Here is a 21742-nt window from a genome sequence, read left to right as displayed (position 1 = left end):
ATGAGTAAGGATGGAACTTTGGGGGATGAAGTACGTGAAAGGGTACAGCAGGGAAGGAAGGTTGTTGGCACACTGAAAGCAGTGATGAGAAATAGGGAGGTGAGTATGGAAGTTAAGAAGTCACTGCATGATGGTATTGTGATCCCTACCCTGACGTATGGAAGCGAGGCGTGGACCTTGCAAGAGGGGAACAAGTCAAGAGTGAGACCAGTGGAAATGAGTTACTTGAGAGGAGCATGTGGAGTGACATGGAGGGACAGGTTGACGAATGAAGAAGTGAAGGAACGTTGTGGGGTAGATGTGGATGTGGTTGAAAAGATTAGGAGAAATACACTGAGGTGGTTTGGACATGTGGAGAGGATGGAGAATGAAAGACTGACTAAGAGGGTGTATGTAGGTGAGGTGGAGGGAGGGAGAGGGAGGGGTAGACCGAGGATGAGGTGGAGGGATGGAGTTGAGAGGTATATGAGGGAGGGGGTGAGTTGGGGGAGGGAGTCAAATGGTGGGTGACAGAGTGACTTGGAGGCGTTTTGTCTGCGGCCACCCTTTTGCGGGATTAGGGCGTCGGGCTATAGAAATAGAATAGATTTTAGAAAGTGTAAAAAAGCAGAAGTGATTTTTATTTTTGGTATTTGTACACTGTTTGTTATCATTACACTGCTTTATTTAAAGAACTAAAGTTAATTTTTTTTAAATGGTCCCTTCTTGAATTAGTCTAGTCCGGTTTTCAGGTATTTGGACAACTCCAGGCATTTTGGAGTCAAAGTTGGAAAATAAGCTTTTCTAGGGTGTTTTTTTTTTTTTTTTGTGCAGAATCCATTTTTGCTGTTTGCCAAGCTGTATCTCTCAAGCTGACACCGTCAGACGGGTAAATCCAAGATGGCCGCCTTAAACTCAAAAGCATCATTTTTACAAGTGGTGCCTCGTCCGTATATCATTATGACGACCGTAAAACCTTATTAAAACCCACTATAAAGTCATTGTACATTAATTATTTTATTGACATTACTTTTCTCTTAATTAAGTAATAAACAAACATAAATCCAGGATGGCTGACAACATATTTATATTACAACAACTTGCAGATTGCAAATTGATGAACAGGCATAGTGGCAGTGTGTTTTACACAGTGTCATTGTTGGGCTTCGACATTGCTGCAATCATCATCGGATGTTCTACATTTGCATGCTGCTGTACAACGCAAGTGGGACTTTTTACATTTGCAACATGCACTTACACATCGGTTGGCGCAGTTGCAGGTGATCAGTTTAACACATGAGTCTGGGACTGGGGGTAGGGACATCAGCATTGGCACCAGTGATGCAATAACAGTTCTTCAATGTCTTCGCTGTTTGCTTTTGCCTCTGTTTCAGCCCTCAGCCCTTGTGCTTCGTTTTGGATGAAGGTCAGGAGTTTTGGCATCAGGATTCTCCACATGGCCTGGATGGTTAGCTTATGTGCTCGGATTGCTTTGGAGTATGACTTGCCTTTGCCTGTGAGGACTTGTTCTGCTGTACCAGGACCAAGGATTTTGCATTCAACCCAAACCTCCAGTAGACCAGATGATTGAACATGTTTCCCAGTGACCTTCAGAAAGTTCAGCGATATGTGCAACCCGCCCATTCTGACGATCAGGAAGTCCTGGTATTCGTCCTTTGCCCACTTGAGCTCCATCAGCTTACAATAAAAGGCTTCATCAACTGTATGTACGACATGGTGTTGTCCAAGTTGTGTTGCAATGTGTTTGCATCTCTGAACCACCGTATGGAGAGTGTCAGGTTCATGGGCTGGGGCCTGGACAATTGGTATGTAACCAGCACTTGTCATTTCAGGATTGGCGCTACAGTTCCTTTGGTTAAAATGTGTCCAGCCTGTCTTGATGTCCACATCTTGTCGTTTCAGGAAAAAACCATGTCCTTAGCAGTGGCTTGAGCTGCTGATGGATTGTCATTATTTGATTCATTGTACCATTCTTTGTTGATGCCCTCAGTTGCTCTAGGTTCTAGTCTTCCTGTCACCACTGCAGCAGGTGAAAGTTGATCCATGACTTCGGGAACTTTCAGACTCGTGTTTGGGGAAGGTCGAAGGTCCTTCAGTCCTTTGTCCGCTTCGGGACCTCTTTGTCATCCAGTGATCTGTGTGACGTGGAAGCTGTTTTTACCATCAAAACTGTTGTCGTTGATGTCAGTGTTGTCACACGTGAAGTGCACGAATCTGTTTGGTACAAAGTTTGGTGGAATCACTGCTCCTGTTTCTGCATCCATTGTTTTCAGTGTACACTCAGCCAGGGATGTGTCAACCTGCAGTAGTTTCGGGTAACTTATGATGTGTCCAGCTTTGTGAAATAGTTCAACAAGTTCTTTAGACCGTGTAGCCTGGTGCAAAGTGCTGGCAAGCCCAAGATGTTTAGGAGTCCAGAGCTTACCTCCAGTGACGTTGTAAACCAAGTCTTGTGCAGTACTAAGAACTTTTGCTTGACTGTCATCCTGTTTTGTATCGTCTGCTACGTCGTCTGGGTCTGCTTCCAAAAGACTCTGTCCACCAAACATCAACCAAAGAAACATAAAAAGGCTATTTGAGACGCAGGATATCATTTCATCTTCATTGACAACAAAGCCCTTGTACATGGGATGTGCCAGTATATCACCTCTCAGTCTCAAAGTCACATGAATCATCTCAGTAAATCCTTCTTGAGCCTGATATTTTGGTATCAGTGTTGGTTCCTCCTTATCAGAGAGTAATGTTGAGAAAGGGACAGGAATAAAACAAAAACATATCATATACATCGTTCCTGGAAGCAAAGATATCAACAATCAAATAAAACTGTGGCCATCTTGGATTTTCACTGTTTATGATGCTTTATTTACACACAAAGACACACATTTTACGTATTTTATTATCAATATGTACAGGTACATTAAGAGCTTGTGCAATGCATTATATCCATTAATATATTTTATATTTGAAGCAATTCTTCAAAATATGCATTTTCTAGAAAAATGGCGGCCATCTTGGATTTTGTCCGCTAGGAGCTAAACCACATGAGTTACAGCTTGGCAAACAGCAAAAATGGATTCAGTACAAAAAAACACCCTAGGAAAACCTATTTGCCAACTTTGACTTTAAAATGCCTGAGGATTTTTATACAGCCACATTTTCCAGATATTCCACTAGTCTAAATCAACTGGCACCTTCAAACTAACACACTCGGGATGATGGAATTTGCATGTCATTCTCAAACTTAATAATGGTATTGTAACAATAACAGCAGAATTATATTATTTACTAGTAGATAAGATATAGGGTCCATTCACAACTCTTGTTAGACAATATGTATACACCCATACCCCGCTATATGATCAGTTGCCGAACGATACCCCACCATAGCAATGTAAAAAAATTAGCACCCTTCCCTGCCTATCGATGGCCGGTTCGCGGTTATCCGATAGGTTTTTATGTGATGATTTCTTGTTTAACCAATTTTGATGATATTATAGACTTGAATTTTATGTTTAGATTGATTTATAAAATGTTTTTAGACTTAGGTTAATGTGTTTTAGTAATAGGTGGGGTGAACATTATCATTTTGGGGTACAGTTTTACTGTATTTGATTTTTTTCCAGATTTATTTTTGATGACTTTCAGATTTTATTTTTGAGTTTAGGTGAGCTATAGACTGCTTTTAAGCTTAGTTTAGCTTGTTTTAAAGCAATTTGGGGATGTAGGTGAGCAAGAAACTTGTTTTTGGTCTCATTTGGGTGGGTTTTGGACTTGGTTAGGGTGGGATCCCAAGGCTCTCCAACGCATCCCAATATTTTCTGTTATAACTTCCGTTAGGTCCCTGGTCAATGATACCCAGGCTCAACGATGGGTTTTCCCAAACACATCTCATTGTTATAACGAGGACAGAGGGTATAATACTGTGCTATGGGAATGATTGTACAGTACTGTATTACTCACTGGTGTTGCCAGCAGGCTGAATATTTTTGGGCCCACTAGTTTTTCAGATTCTCACTCTTTCCTATTTTCCCATAGGGTGCATCTAAGAGTTCAGTGTCTAACATGCACTAAAATATGTTACACACCCACACTTTCCTCCACCCGTGCTATACTGTACACTGTACAAGCACTCGAGGCTCTAGAAATCACTGTGTATACTCTATTCATATTTACTTGGTTATCGTATCAATAGTTTTTATGCTCAGATATGTTGGGATATCCATAAGTGGACAGTTTTTCAATTGCTTCACTGGTAATTGTTACCATGAATTGTGCATGGATATCCACAAGTATGTTGATGATTGATGGTGGAAATTTTAATCCTCCGACGCCCATCAAATTCACAAATGCAGTGGTATACAGATCATGAAACTCAACTGTTCTTATGTTTTCTAAGTGAACTGCTGTCTCACTATAGTCTCACCAATCTAAAACCAAGGTTTGGGTGGAGTCCAGCCGGGGATTTCCCGGCGTACAGCGTTGCCTTGTTTCCTATACTCTCATTGGCTAGTGGCTGACCTGACACCGTTAGAGTTCGTCCTCTCCCATCTCGCCACCTGGCCTGACATGACTTCACCCACTTCTGTGTGTGTGTGTGTGTGTGTGTGTGTGTGTGTTTGTGTATGTGTGTGTGTGTGTAAAGACAAACTAGTTTAAGTTATAAATATAATCAAAATAATGAATTTAAAAGTCGCATTCTCTCTCTCTCATATAATTTATGATTTTTTACCTGGTTATAGCCTTTAAATTACACTCTGCATATTAAAACTTAGACTTTCTTTCCACACCACCCAAGAGGTAAAAGTCACGGCGCTTTTTTTTTTTTTTTTTTTTTAAGAGGTTTCCCCGATAGGCCTATTCCTCTTCTCTTACAGCATGTAAGAAATTATCATGAATCCTCCTCATCAGAAGAGGTGAGAGTGATTTTCTTGGGAGACGTAAACTCTGGAGAGTTGTTTTCTTCATTATCTCTTGCTTCTCTGCGTATTGCTTCAATCCTGCTCTTGCTAAGTCCTGTTGCTGCAGCTGTTCGATGAATTGCCCTTGACACATCATCGAAAATTCCTCCGTACTGCTTCTCCTGCAGAAAATACTGGCTTACGTTGAAGGCCATTTCTTTGGCTTGACTATGTAGATGCGAGCGAGTTGGCGTAGCTGCCATTGTGTCTGCATCAACATAGAAAGTGAATAGTGGAAGCACCTGACAGAAGCTTAAATCTCCCTCCAATGGATTAACTCCCAGTATGGGCCTGGTGTTGCCGCTCGTGAGTGTTTTAACTTATTTATTTCTATTAAGAAAATAGCGTATGTTCTACTGATTCCTTCAAATTATATTATAAACGTAATTGTTACATTACTTACCCAACTTAGAACTACCGTGAAAGTCGGTAAAAGTAACTACATATTTTTCAGCACCACTGTAAAATATGTATGCCACGTTTCTTTATTGATGTACAAGAGCCATATGCATTACACGTTTACCTTCCTTTTATATGCTAGAATACTTACGTTTATATTGTATTAGTATGTGTGTACCTATCTGTGATGCCTATTACATATATAACAGAATCTACTCATCGCTCGTTTAGGAAGTATGGCATGGCTGCAGCCAGCGCCAGACTCCACCCAAACCTGGGTTTAAGATTGGTGAGACTATAGTTATGGTAATGCCAGTATAGCCTACACTGTTTACTTCATTGTTTCAGGTACCTGCTTCAGGGAGGACGGATACTCTCTATATGTTCTGATTTTCTCAACATGGCTGTTCCTCTCTTTGGTAAGTCTCCCTGCTCCCTGACACGTACATTCATCTTTCATTAGCAGTTTATGATGCTATTTCCCATATAGTCAAGTTTATACCCCTACCTCTCTCAGTTTCCTTCTGTCACAAAGTTGTATTCCTTTGTCAGTCTTTATTCTGATTAATGATTTATCATCTTTCCTTTTCGTTTTCATTTTTGAAGGCTCCAACATGCATGCATGCATCGGCCTGGGTCACCTAATGGCAGCGTTCCTTGCTGCTCGATCTGTGGCAGCCTCCCTGTTCAGTCCCATAACCCTGAGGTCACACTTAATGACCTCGTCCCAGGTCTTCTTCGGTCTACCCCTCGAAACCTCATCCCCAGTATTAATGCTTCTCATGTTCTGCACCCAATTATCATCCCCCATCTTCTCCACATGCCCAAACCACCTCAATTTACTTCTCCTCATCACAACACCAATGCACTCCAGTCTCATCCTACCTCTCAACTCCTGCAACGTAAACCTAACCCCCTCAGGCCTTACACTCAGGGACACACTACGTATCCACCTAATCATTGTCATTTCTGTATGTTTGAGCCTGCGAATATCCTCTTCCTTTACTGCCCAGGTCTCACTACCATACAGCATTACACTCCTAACATATGCTGCATACAAAGATCATGTAGCACATAGGGAGAGCCCTCTCAGTGTCAGGAGAGGCAACAGCTCCCTGAACTTTTTCCAGCCACTTCTTACCCTAGCCACAGAGCTAGTTTCAGCTCCACCTCCAGCACATAACATTTATTCCAAATACCAAAACTCTTCCACACTCAAGAGACTCATCAGCAAGTTCAGTTCTTTCACGCCTGACAGTCTCCACCTGCTCTCCCCGACACATTGCACACATAATTTCAGCATTATCTCATAGTCTACCTCTGATACCACTCCATCTCTTATTCACCCACTTATCACAAATACTGCACAAGGTGGAATTACTTCCCACGCCCTTGTGGCAAATTGCACATGGCCACTCTCCCTCTTCTTTGACAGTACTGCCACCAACCCTAGATATCATCACTTTTGCTTTATCTGCATTTACTCTAAAGCCCTTTTGCCCCATACTATCTCTCCTCTTCCTAAATCATTCCTCCGGCTCCCTTTCATTCTCTGCAGTCAGCACCAAATCATCAGCATATAACATCTCCCACAGGAGTCCATTTCTGAAGTCACATGAGAGGGCTTCAAGTACCATGATAAACAACAGGGGTCTCAAAACTGACCCGTGATGCACACCAACATTTGTGGAAAACTCATCACTCAACTCTCCATTCATTCTTACCTGGATGTGAGCAACCACATGCATGGCCATAACCACCCCAACCAGCCAGTCCTCCATCCCAAGCTTTCTCATTGCCCACATCACCACCTCTCTAGGGACTCTGTCAAAGGCCATCTCCAAATCAGCAAAAATAAAATACAGTTCCCTTTTCTTTCCTATATATTTTTCCTGAAGCTGTCGAACAATGAATATGGCATCAGTGGTCCCCATGCCTGGCATAAACCCAAACTGCATCTCATCAGTATTCACTCTTTCTCTAATCATATCTTCAAGAACTCTCTCCATTACCTTCATTACCTGATCTAAAAGCTTTATACCTCTGTAATATCCTCTTTCCATGGCGTCACCCTTCCCCTTGTACACATTTACAGTTACACTCTTCAGCCAATCATCTGGGACAACCCACTCATATATACTCATATTTATCAAGTCAGTGACTAACCTCTCTCCTGTATCTCCTGAAGCCTTCGACATTTCAGCAATCAGCCCAGACACACCTGCATCCTGGCTATTCCATCTCTCACGGTAGCAGTGTCAATCAAAGGGCAAGGGCCAAATAATGGATCTGCTGGCTCCAAACCCTCCCAATCCCAGTCAGACTCCTTATTCAACTGCTGGCTATAATGCTTTCTCCATACGTCTTTAATATCCCCACTGTTCACCACTATCCTTCCCTCATCATTCTTCACACACTGCTCACCTATAATATCCCTCTTCACCTGATTTGCCACTCTAAATATCATATTCTTCCTTTCCACATGATTTAGGTTATCAAGTAAAAGTCTCTGTGACTCAGACTTCTCTCTGTATACCTCTCTTCTTGCCCTATGCTTAGCAGCCAAGTATTCCTCTTTGTTACCATCCTTCTTTCATTCCCGGAAAAGCCTTCTTTTTTCCTTAACTGCACCTTTATCCTACCACCAAGCTATTTTATGTCTTGGTGGGCCTCTTGTTCAACGACATTCTGCATCAGTAACTCTTAAGAGGTTCTTCTTGAGGGCTCTTTACTGTTCATTAACGCCTCTGTCAACAGCTCCCTGTTCAGTCACTGCTCTCCTCATCTCACAATAAAATGCATCCCTTATTGCTTGGTTTTCCAGCTTCCATATTTTCCTCCTAGGTACATAAGCCCTCTTTTTCATCACTCGTTCTTTAAGCATCATGTCACATAGCAAAAATTTGTGCTGTTGCACACACTCCTCACTTCCTATAACTTTAACATCCCTCACTAACCTCCTATCAACCTGCCTGACCAGAAATTAATCTGTCTGACTGCTATTTCCTCCAGGCTCGTACATAACCAACCTGCTGTTTCTCTTTTCCTAATGTGTGTGTTGCACACAGTCATGTGCACTGCTTGCCTAAACTTGAGTATCCTTTCCCCTTCCTTATTAATTGTACCATAAGCACATCCCCCATGTACTCCTTAATATCCTTGAGCCGCTCCACTTACATGACCATTTGAGTCCCCTCCCATAACCACTATCTCATCATCTTGCGTACCACCTGCTACACATATTAAGTCATCCCAGAATCTATCCTTCTCTGCCTCATGCAAGCCTGCCTGTGGAGCATATGCTGATATAATTGCAAACATCATTCCACCAAACAAAATTTTCAATTCTAATATCCCATCACTTACTCTCATAACATTCATATATTCCACCAATTTCTCCACAACCAACACACCCACTCCCCCATATCCATCTGTCCCCCCCTACCAAAACAACTTATAGTAGCATTCCTTCCCAACAATCATTCTGGCTGATCCACCCTTGTACTGTACTTCCTGCAAACGTCCCACATCCACCCACCTACTGAATGCCTCAGTGACTTCCCCCGCCCTAGCCCTTAAACTTCCTACATTCTATGAACCCACTCTCATCCACCTGGGTGATTTAGTGTCATCAGGCTTGCTTTGAAGCTCATTCTTGTACTTGGTCATAGTCAGTATAACCTTTTTTAATCATTCTTAACTGTATGCTTTTTTTCATATTACAGACTTTAACTTGTTATGTTTGTGTGTGTATATGTGTGTGTGTGTGTGTGTGTGATCTTGACCTTTATTATATGTATGCCATGGTATTTTCATATTCAGCTCTATCTGATCTTTAGAGTACTTCTCATCTCATAATTTTCTGGTGGTATATCAAGTAAACTAAGAACTGCTAGTTGTCTTTGAGATATAATGGTTGAGGGAGGTGGCATGCTGGTGAAGTTATGTAAAGACTGTGTTTGTACCCCTGCTGCCCATGGCTCTGATCACTGGTTGAGGCTTGTGTTGGTTCTCCTTATACACTACCACACATAAACATTTTTCAAGCAACCTCTTAGGTCACATCATTATCATTTATGTCAATGGAACATGTATCATTTGCAGTGTATGCTGAGCCCTGGTGGTACAGTAAGTCCTTTTATTTGCTGATGATGTGTTCCATACATCTGATACTATGAGTTGGGGGAAATTTACAAATCAGCTGTATAGGTAGTAGTGGAACTTTAATTAACAATGTGTCTGTGGACTTCATAGCAAAAAAGATTGTAAAATAAAGATAACTTATAACAAGAAGTTACTGTATATAATATCAGGAAAAATGGAAGTGCCATGATGGAAGAGGTGACTTGAGGTTTTATGTTGTGTAATGTAAAAGAAGACCATTGATCTGTTGGCTGCTAGCATTGCAGCATTATTTCAGTCACACAAGTACTGTCAAGGATAGAAATTTGCCATATGTTTCACCTCTTCTTCTCACTCTTCTTTGCTGGCTAATATTCCAAGGTTGAAGGAAGCTTTGTTTATTTCTCTGCCTGTAGGTGATTTTCTTTGATATGATGGATCAGAGAGAGAAGTGACAGACATAAGGTGTGAAGTAGACACAGTGGAATAGTATGCAAACTTTTGTCCTTGAGTGTACCCTTTTCCTTCAGTGAGTTTATCAGAGCATTTGTGTTAGTCAGCTAAAAGTTTAAGACAGGCAGTCAGGCCTTTATAGGTAAAAAAAGAAAGAAAAAAATTTATTTAGTTATATTGTTGTGTAGCAAGTATGTTAGATATATGTACCCCTTCCCTTGCTTATTTATGTCTCCCCCCTTAGCTTCTCTTTGTTGTGTTGCTAAAACCGTGCCAGTCATAACTGTTGTGACTCAGTTTCTTTACTTAACTACAATATTTGGTGGGATTAAAACTTGTGATAAGAATTTCTTTTTTGTTATATTCCCTAATATTGTCAGTGAAGTCTCTACGGTTATATTGATTTTAAAATATGATAATTATTATTTTTTTTAAATGTATTATACAGAGAATTTTCCATAGTTTTCCAGAGTGATTTTATTGAAATTTAAAATTTGCCCCTTCCATATGTGGCAGATGTTTCCTTGAATTCAATTTTGATTATTGTTGTAGTCTTCATTGTAGTTTCCCATAATATTGATATATTATTGGATGATGTTTATTTTTAATAGATAAGACTATGATTGTTATAGTTCACAGATATTTCTGAATGACTGTCATTTCTTCATCTTTCTTCCTCTCTTTTTTTGTCTTTTTTTTTTTCATAATTTTGTCTTAGCTTTCGAGCTGCCCTGGACCTCTAGACTTGTAGCCTCAGGTATTTCTTTCTTGCCGTGATGTTAGTGAGTAGTTATCCAAAACAGGGAACTGTCACCCACCCAGCTCACACTCATAGTTTAGATGTCCACCTTAGCTTTTATCCACCATGAAGCAGGACTCTGCTTAAAAGCCATTGCTTTGTTTTTGTTACATTAGCCTTATCACAGAAATAACACTTTCTCAATCAATAACAATCTGTGTGTAATGTTTATTATTCTGCATCTTAACTTGGTATCTCTAAGTATTTTAGTTTGATGCCTTTGCATGTTTATCACTTTTTAAACTCACTGTTTGTCGTTGAGTGGTTGCATTGTAGTGTGTCTTGCTAGATTAAATTAAGTTAGCATATTTACTATACAGTAGTATACACTTATTGTTCAAAATAAGACTGAAGTAAGTATTGTACAACATCTGTGATGGAACAGATCTGTTGAGTTTTACTGACCATTTACAGTACAATATTAAGACCAAAGTTAAGTATTGTACAGTACACAAAGCCAGTCAGATGAGTTTTGAAGAGGCATATGGAAGAACAGTTATGTAACTGAAAATGTGAGACAGCCTGGTGATTGATAAACAGGATGATTTGTAGAATGGTAGGGGATGGGTGAATCAAAGGTTTGCATCAAGACAGATAGTGGAAGAAGCTTGAGAGAACTGTAAGATATACTGTACTGTGTACTTCTGATGCTGGAAGGGGATAATGTGGGATTAACTGCTTTTATGTACTGTATGCATGGTGTGGCTTTAAACTGCCAAATGGCATGAAAACTTTAATGATGATATCAGTGCATGGTGAAGGGCAAGTGAGTGACTTGAGTGAAACAAGGATGTACTCACATGTTCAGGATGTACAGTACGTACGAGGTCTGTCCAAAGAGAAACCAAACATTTTAAATAATGCACCAACTAGCTGGTGAAGCATGATCGTGATGAGAGTGCTGTTCAGCAGCAACTTTGAGCTTTAGTCTGACTCTAGCAGCATCACGTCACGTCACCTAGTCATCGAGGTACAGTATATGTTTAAGTGAACATGTGTTTAGTGCACTTGGCGAATTTTCTTGTCTCTCCTATTGTGTGAAATTGGCAACCTTTTAGGGTGGATTTCAACTTTGGGGAAAAAAAAAAAAAAGTCCACAGGGGCCAGATCCTGAGAGTAGGGGATGACAGTCGTCCCGTGCCTCGCCAGAAAGTCATGGCTTAAGGAATGACAGATGAGCAGGTGCATCGTCATGGTGCAACAGCCAAGATTTTTTTTTCCACACCTCAGGTCTCTTCCTTCACACTGCCTTCTCAGATGCTTCATAATATTTAAAAAAAACTCTTTATTGACTGTCTGACCACATGGAACAAACTAATGATGAATGACACCCTTCCAATGAAAAAAAGACGATCAAGGAAAGCAATATTGAAGAGGAAGAATGGAAAGGGCAGGCACCCCAGAGCAACACTACATCCACTCACTTGATGTAGTGTTGCTCTTGGATGCCTGCCCTTTCCACTCTTCCTTCATTCTATCCTTCCTCTTCCAGTCTTGCTTTCCTTCATTCCCTTTCTTTTTGTGTACAGGTGACTCTACACTGAGTGACAACCCAGTTGGTTTCCTGTGCACCAGGAAACCATTTACTATGCTGAGTGGTAATCATATAACAAATTATGGCACCTGGTGGTTTAGCGGGCAATTAAGGCACTTCAGTCGGATTGAACCGTCACAGGTTTATATCCAAGGGGTGGTTGGGGTTTATTGCTCACGTAATGCCACTCAGGGATGAGTGAGGCTGGTCACTCTCATCTTAAATGTCAGGACCAACTTGCCTAGCCCTGGGCTTCTACATTCCTCATGGGACAACACTGGATTAGATGATGATGATGAACATTACCTTCACATTTGAGCGACTCTTCACTGCCTTTTTTGGTTGTGATGACTACCTTTTTGTTTTGACATTGTAGCTATACACCCATGTTTCATTACCTGTTATGAAACAGAATTTCATGCAGATATGTTGCTCTTCAAGATCCTTCACTGTTCACCATACAACAAATCACCAAGTGCACTAAATACACGTTCACTCAAGCACATGTACTGTACCTTGATGACCAAGTGACATGGCATGATGTGGCTAGTGTTAGAGTAAAGCTCAAAGTTGATGCTACACAGTGCTCCTGTTGTGATCAAACTATACTGGCTAGTTGATGTGCTATTTAATAAGTTCAGTTTCTTTTTTGTACAGACCTAGTATATGTGGTTAATGTTATGAGAGAGGTCAAAGCAAGGATAAAGTAAAAGTGCATGATGATGTTGAAGGGTAATGAGGGAACGAATAATTCCGAATTGTTGTACTGTATATACTGTAGAATGACACTGCTCGTTGTTGACAGAGGAGGTACAGTATTTTTGTTGACTGGCTCAGAGTATGTGGGTATTTGTATGTGGGAATGTCTGAAACTGAATGTAGATAGAAGTAAAGCGGTGGTTGTTAAGACAGAAGGCAGTATGTGATGTGATGTGCTGGGGCTCATGCTGTATTCCAGCATATCAGGCTGATTCTGATATACAAGAAGGAGGTGTGGTAGGGTCCCAGGAACTTTCAATGTATGTAAAGAATTGTCTGACCCATATCAGTGGGTGTGCTTTGATAGTTGTCCCACTTTTAGAGTCTCTTCCATGTTTTGGGATTCTGCCTCATCCTGTGTGTTGCTCTAGTATTAATTACAATACCACGTTGAATTTCTAGAACTTTAAAATGGTAAGTGTGTTAGATTATAGAAATATGTACCTTGTAGTGTGGTATAATGAAAACAGCAGCCAGATGTATATAAGGAGTTCGTGGGATAGTTGTCTGTGGTTGATGATATATGGATAAGCTGATTCCAGTACAGTATGAGGTAAGTGTATGATTGGGAGTGGCGGTACTGTGTGTGTGTGTGTGTGTGTGTGTGTGTGTGTGTGTGTGTGTGTGTGCGTGTGCGTGTGAGAGAGAGAGAGAGAGAGAGAGTCTGTATTTTAGACAGTGAATGTTGTTTGTTGTAATTTATTGCCCATATTGTATGCCAGTATTGTTTGTTTCTCTTTGTCTTGTGGAAGATAGTATTATCGCGTGAAACTAAATTGTTTCTGTTTAGTGTTGGTTATCTTCATGCAGTTGAACTACTTACTGTATTTTTCATAGTACAGCAGTCTTACAAACAGTTGCTGGAATTGTTATTTTAGTGCCGTATCAGCTTTAGTCATCTTAAGAACAGGTGCAAAGAGACCAGCTGTTTGGCCTGAGCTAGGATGGCAGAAAAGTATATGCTAAGTACTGGTAGTTCTCTACGGCTTTTATAGTATACCTGTTTAAAAGTTAAATGTATAGTTATGTATTTAATTTCTTGCATGTATATTTAAAATTTGCACTGAATATGATGTGCCATAATGAATTTATGATAGTTCTGGAAAATACAAAGCATAAGTATTTCTCTGATCAGTTGTGGTTGGAACTTACCAGTGATTAAAAAAAAAAATGGTGATAAATGTACAGTCATCAGTAACAGTTTGACTTTATAACATACAGTAGGAGCTTTTTAATGTGGAGAAAAATGGCACTATAAGATTGTCATTTTTATATGTATTTGATCAGGCACAGTGGAGGTGCAGGAACAGGCAGTGGTATCAGTCAGCTACAAACAGTGGTCCAGTGTACAACTCCTCCATCATCAACACTGCTTCCACTCATCACCACGACACAAACGGTTTTCCCAAGAGGTGGAAGGCACAAGAACTGAAGCACCAAGGTACTCGTATGGTATAGTTGCATATATGAATTAACCATATTACAGGCTTTTGCGATGTCAGGTACAGGCAGAACCCGAGATACAACACCCCTAGATGCGATACCGCGGCATAGCGATGGGGGTAGAAATACCATCCTGCCATGCCAAATGATGGCCATACCCTGGTAAAATGATGGGTTTTGTTTTTTTCTAACCAATGTTGATGATATTTTATACTTTAATTTTGTGTTTAGGTTTATTTATAAACTGTTCTTAGACTTCGGTTACAGTAATGTGTTTTAGTCATAGGTGGAGTGAACATTGTCATTTTAGGGTACAGTTTACTAAGTTTGATTTTTCCAGACTTATTTTTGATGATTTTCAGGTTTGGGGGGGATTTAGGTGAGTTATAAACCGGTTTTAGGCGTAATTTAACTTGTTTTGAAGCCATTTGGGGGTTTAGGTTAGCTAGAAACTTGTTTTTGGACACAGTTGAGGTGGGTATAGGACTTGGATGGGGGGAAAACCCAAGGCTCAAAAATGCATCCCTATAGTTTACTTGTTAAATCAACCCCGAGATATGATACCTCGCCTAGCGATGGGTTTTTACTTAACCAATTGCATCGTTAAATTGGGGTATGCATGTACTCATTTTTTCCCGTCATTAGGATTTCATGCAGGCACTGACCTAACAGTTTGGGAACATCTTACCATCCATCCATCCATCATCCAATCCTACTTTGCCCCATGAGGAGTGTAGGAGCCTGGGGCTAGGCATGTTGGTCCTGACATTTAAGCTGAGAGTGACCAGCCTCACTCATCCCTGAGTGGCGTTACATGAGCAATAACCCCAACCATCCCTTGGATATAAACCTTCACTGGCTCAATCCGATTGGAGCACTGCAATTACCCAATAAACCACCAGGTGCCATAATTTGGTTAGATGGTTACCACCCAGTGTAGTAAATGGTTTTCTGGTGTACAGAAAACCATTTGGCTTGTCACTCAGAGTATAGTCATCCATAGGCAGAAAAAGAGGAAAGAATGAAGGAAAGAAAGACAAAAGAGGGAGTGTATAGTCACCTGCAGGCAGAAGGACGAGGAAAGAATGAAGTAAAGAAAGACAGAAGAGGAGGGAAGGAAAGGCGGGAGGAGAGCAAAGGGCAGACACCTGAGAGCAGCACTACATCGAGTGGGTGGATGGTGAGTGCCCCCATTTACCACCCGGGGGAGATAGGGGGAACATCTTACCTAGTTGAAAATGAGGAGCTCCATGGATTAATTTCAGACGTACTAAATACAATAAACTGAGAAATGGAAGGTAGATTTTTGTTTTTAATTTACCCATGGCATTCCGTGGAAGAACTTCAAATGTGCCATATGTTTAAAATTCCACATTCTGGCCACCATTTTCTTTATTTCAGTTTTGGCACATTTAGATTTACACCACAGAGCTCCTTCTATCATCTGCTGGCATTAACAAGATTAAAAAATAAAAGACATGCTCAGATTTATGGGGTTCTTGAGATCAGCTCTAACCCCTCATAGCCCAAGAAATTCATACCAGATTTGATAAAATTGATATTAAGCAGGAACAAAAATCATCATCATCATCATCCAGACCTCTTTTCTACCTATTAGCATCCAGAGAACCATAAAAAAAAAAAGTTGAAAAAATATTAACCAAAGTTTGCTTAGTTGAATGAGCCATGCTGCCACCCACTCATCATTCAGGCTGCTAGAATTTTGGCTCCAACTGGAAGGGGGGGGGGGACTTTCCACATGTTTCACACTTACCTATCTGACAGAGTCAGTTCAACAACCGTTAAGTTAAATGGGGTGTCAGACTCTGTTCATACACTCCTCCATACGAAATTCATCCAGCCAACTCAGTCACTTGTCACTTCCCTAGCCTCATTAGTTCCTATACCTCTCTTTCTCAGTCACTCATTTACCATATCTGTCCACCTTCTTTTAGATCTACCACATCTCCTCCCACCTTCAAATTTGCCAAGATATACCCTTTCCCATGCCATTGTAGCACACTCTCTTCAACTCTAGTGTCCACAGACTTCCTTTTTCCACATCTTACATAACTGCATTATTCCTTATCCCGTCCACTCTCTGTTCATCACACACATTCTTCAAGAGTTCCATCTCCACTGCTCTTGTGACATTTCATTTTCATGCTACACCATACACCTGTCCTGTATGAGACAGCCTTAGCATGTATTCAATATGGACGGTGGGTGTTAGTGCCGAAGTGGTGACATGTAGAGGTGTATGGTATGTAGGAGGACTGCTGGGTCTTGATAGCAGGCTGTGAAGCCTATGCCCAGAGTCACACACACACACACACACACACACACACACACACACACACACACACACACACACACACACACACAGTGTTAGAATAGGCACTAAAACTCCATCATGCAAGCCTCTTGCAGCTGCCACACTCAGACCTCTGCTTCTTATCAAGGCCTTCATAGCACATCATTTTTCTTCCCTGTGCCAATTTACCTTTCACTTTTGCACATTTACCTCTACTGTCTGTCACTGCACCCAGGTACTTAAACTCCCTAACTAGTTCAAGTCTCTCCATTCCCCATATCATCACACTGGGCATCACCTCTCTCAACAGCTATCACTTTACACACATCTACATTTACCTACAAGGCATGGTACTTACAAAACTCAACAAAACTCTGCACCAGTTTAACATGCCCTTGTTCAGTCTTTTCAGGCAGCACTGCATCATCTGCATTTATCAGATTTTAGATACTCCATCCACCACCATTCATTACTAACACCATCCCTTTCTCCATTACTCATATTTTTACCTTTCTCATAACACCATATTCACACACACACATGCACAGATACAGGTATAGATATATTAAACAGACATGGAGACATGATGCAACTTTGTCTTATGCCAACACTTATCTTGAACCATTCTTTAAATGCCCACCTACCCTTGTGCACACTGCACTTCCTTTATAAAAGCTCCTAGCAGTACTCAGCAGTTTATCGTCTACACCATACATATGCAAAACTTTCCATAATCCTTCTGTGTTTATCTTGTACACTTTTTCCAGATCCTTAAGTCCTATAAACATATTGTAGCTCTTTTCACACGCCTTCTCCACTATCTGTCATATTGCAAACATTTGATCCATACATCCTCTACTACTCCCAAAGCCACCCTGTTCATCACTCACCAGACATTCTGATATCCCTTACTTTCTGTATGATAATTTGTCTATGTACCCTTCTTACAACACTAAAAAAAATTGATGCCATGAAAATTTTTTTCACTCTGTGAAAGAGTTATGGAGTAATAGCTTAAAATGCCTGTGTTTGTTTTGTATTTTACATTTCAAGCTGCTATTCCACAACTCCATCCATTAGTGCAAAAATTATGGTGGGATAAGTCTCATGAGTGTTGTAAACAAGGTATATACAGTAAAGGCTTGATTAACCAGAATGCACGGGGATTTTTCCATTCCGAATGTGGAATTTTCCGGATAACCGAATATTACTCTTAGAAATTTTCTGGGAGGTCAAACAAATGAAATAGGACCAAACTTGGGACTTTACTTTATTTCATAAAGTACATTATTCAGTATTAGATACAGTACAGGTAAGATACAGTAATGGTACACTACAATACACAAAAAAGACAACAAGAGAGATTGTACAGGACTGAACACAAACCAGCTAACATTACCAAAATTGTTTAAAAAAAATTTAGCATATGTTGCAGACCAAAATAATTTTGAAAACTTAGCTGCATACACTACTTTAGCCTGTACTGTACAGAACTAATTAAGAATTATAGGGGGATTATGAAGAACATGAGATGAGGATTCAGACAGTGGAGAAGGAGAAGTGGAAGGAACAAGGTCAGGAGCTGAAGAAGTACAGTCATTACTCGTTTTATGATGGGGTTACGTCAGGTCATACCTTATCATATACCAATTTTATCGTAAATCGGTACATTGAAACCCATTATAAAAGGGGGGTTACGTCAACTCAACTTCCCAAAGTCACCTAACCAAGACTGAACCATAAATGACAACCCACCTTCATTCCTTCCTGTGTTGGTCCAAGTCGTCTCCAAGTCGACCCCCCCGAGGCTGGGGGACAGCCTGTGCTTACAGGCACTAGTGGTCAGCCTCTGAGTCAGACAGGAACAGGTTAGGGGGAAGGGAATCCAGCCCATACCTGCACCAACCTTAGCACTGGGACCCATACCTGCACCAGCCATAGCACTGGGGCCTACACTGGCACTGACCATACCACTGGGCACACAAATCCACAGAAGTAATCCGTTAATTCACGTGAACTTTTTTCACACAATTTCGGTTATCCACAAATTTTTGTACAATAATTAAAACGTAAAATTAGAGTATTCAAATAAATAATTTTGATATATGAGAGAAAGAAATAAAATATAAAAATGCCTACCTGCTGCCCGTGTGCATTCATATGTGTGTGTGTGGGTGTGGGTGGGAAGTCGGTCTACCACGCATCACACAGTCAGTTTGAATCCGACAGTCGAATCGTGCGTGACTCGCGAATTGTTATTTATGGCTTATTTTTCTGCCTTCGAGTGATTGCTTGCCGTGTTTGCCAACATGGGGCCTAAGTGTAGTGCTAGTGATGCATATGGTAACACACCAAAACAGACTCGTAAAGTGATGTCGCTGACAGAGAAAGTTAAAGTGTTGGACAAACTTAAGGAAGGAATGTCAGTGACAATTTGCTGTCAGGACGATTCCCCGTCATTCATTTACATACCAGTTAATTTAGCAAGTACAGTACACTAGTTTTGTACTTATTTGAGTTATGAAATCCCCCTGAAAATTAGTTATTAAAGTATTAATTAATCAATAATAAGTATATTTATAGAATGATGGGGAATCGTCCAGGGTGCGAATTGTCCTGACGAGGAATCATCCTTGTTTTGATGGTGAATTGACTTGACGGTGAATTGTCTCGGAACAGTACGTTTAGGGTGAATGAGTCAACGTTCGTACAATAAAGAAGGGAGAGCGTAGCGTACGGGAGGCAGTGAGGGCTAGTGCACCAGGCTGTGCTCAAGTGTGTCCACCTACGCCTGTGAATTGTCCAGTAACCGTATGTTTGGGGTGAATGAGTCAACTGTTCGTACAATAAAGAAGGCAGAACGTAGCATACGGGAGGCTGTGAGGGCTAGTGCACCAGACTGCTAAAGTGTCTCCACCTATGCCTGTGCCTGGCGCTTTCCGATGGCAAAATTGTTATAGCAGGAAATTTATTGTAATTCGAATTTTGGGTTGTGGTCTTCGAGAGAGGTGAAGTCAGTGAATGTACAGTGAGGTTGGATGATGAAGAAATGGAAAATGTGGGTACGTTTAAGTACTTGGGTATTGTAATGAGTAAGGATGGAAGTTTGGAGGGTGAAGTGCTTGAAAGGGTACAACAAGGAAGAAAGGTTGCTGGTTCCATGAAGGCAGTGATAAGAAACAGGGAAGTGAGCATGGAAGTGAAAAAGTTATTACATGACAGTACAGTATTGTGATACCAACTCTGACATACGGAAGTGAAACTTGGACATTGTTGGAAGGACACAAGTCAAGAGTGAGAGCAGTGGAAATGAGTTATTTAAGAGGAACCTGTGGAGTCACATGGAGAGACAGACTGACAAATGAGGATGTGAAGGAGCATTGTGGTGTGGATGTGGATGTGATAGGAAGCATTGGGAGAAACACACTGAGGTGGTTTGGCCATGTGGAGAGGATGGAGAGTGAGAGACTGACAAGGAGAGTGTATATGAGCGAGGTGGAAGGGCAGAGAGGGAGGGAGAGGCCAAGAATGAGATGGAGGGATGGAGTTGAGAGGTATATGAGAGAGGAGAGTGTGAATTGGGAGCAGGGCAGTGAAACGAGGGGGGACAGGGTGACGTGGAGGCGATTTGTTTGTGGCCACCCTGTATAAGGGATTAAGGCGTCTGACAGTAGGTAGATAGATAGAATACAGTAATTTTTCTATTATTTGGACATCCATTGGCTGGACAATCCATTACCCAGGTGTTGCGATCTGGCCGTTAAAACCGTTATTCACACACTTTTCCATTTTATCCGGACAAAATGCACGCATCCAGGTGGAAATTTTGGCTACTTGAACATTTTCATGGCCGGCCCGGCGGGAAGAACCCGGTTGCACCTCCCTGTCTGGCTGGGTAGTTCATCCATCGTCTGCTAGAGACCCCCTCGGTCATGTTCAGTTCCCCCGTGGCGACAGTGTAGTGAACAGCTCTTCTTGGATTATTGTTATGGCGGCACACATGTTAGCTTTTGTGATTGTTTCCTACCTGCTTCAGGCCTCGCTGTTCCTTGCATGCCTCTTCCTAGGGTGTGCGATGATGGCCTTTCGAGCAGAGAAAAGGAAGAGGGTAGTAATGACTCTGGAGAAGCAGGAGATCCTGGGTAAGATTGATGCAGTATGGTCAAATCATGAGTGTTGAGGTTGATTTTATTCTAGCTTACTGTACTGTGCCATGATTTTATTCTATTTTACCATGATTTTACTCCATTTTACCATTATGTTTTGTGTGCCCTCTGCATTTTTCTTGTGAAGCCGGTTTTTCCATGTTTTCATGCAGTGGTGATTGCTTGTCTTGTCTGTGGTTGATGGGTCTGCATGACCATGGTAATTGCTTTATAGGTCTGCTTGACCAGATAGAGTAGTGTTAAACAACAGGAACAAGTGTTGTACGATGTACTGTAGTGGTCTTCTACACTATGCTTTCAAAGTTAGGTTATGTACGTGGGGAGGCCAGGGGAGAAGTCCGTTATCTGGACAGAGCCATTACCAGGACATGTCTTTGGTTCTATTATGTTGGATAATCGAGGGATTTCTGTAATATGGTTATGCTTATAATTGCCAGTCCTGGTTATAAGTATATAAAGAATGAAATCTAAAATTCCAAAACATTATGATATAAATTTGGGGAAACTGGCATACATTGTAATTCCCGTCATATAATGTGCACATTTTTCCCAGAAAATTTTGCCTCAAGAATCACGTAGCTCATTATATCACAAAGGTCATAGTTTGGGGTAGGCCTGCAGGTTGTGGTGATTGGTACTAATGCCACCAACAGTCAGAAGAAAATCACTTGATGGCCTTACTAATTATTAATGAAGATTTCAGTAATGCAGACTTAGATTAGTTATCATAAATAAGCAGTAAACAAAGCATTTTGTGGGTGCATACATGTGGAGCATGGAGTGATTACATCATAC

At 41.0% G+C, this 21742-nt stretch overlaps 1 protein-coding gene across 1 annotated transcript in view; it reads left to right on the top strand.

The window, feature by feature from the left end:
• The window catches only part of Hcs (holocarboxylase synthetase-like protein), a 79218-nt gene that overhangs the window by 41194 nt on the left and 16282 nt on the right, over positions 1-21742 (top strand). Inside the window, exons 9-11 of the mRNA XM_080272935.1 lie at positions 5706-5776; positions 10651-10689; positions 14312-14465. Of these exons, the coding sequence (XP_080129061.1) occupies positions 5706-5776; positions 10651-10689; positions 14312-14465 (264 nt within the window). The remainder of the gene's footprint in view (positions 1-5705; positions 5777-10650; positions 10690-14311; positions 14466-21742) is intronic.

Source organism: Coenobita brevimanus, chromosome 52 (assembly GCF_032717465.1).
Source record: "Coenobita brevimanus isolate Jiangsu-jjx chromosome 52, ASM3271746v2, whole genome shotgun sequence".
NCBI lineage: Eukaryota > Metazoa > Arthropoda > Malacostraca > Decapoda > Coenobitidae > Coenobita > Coenobita brevimanus.
This window is presented reverse-complemented; position numbering and strand designations above follow the sequence as displayed.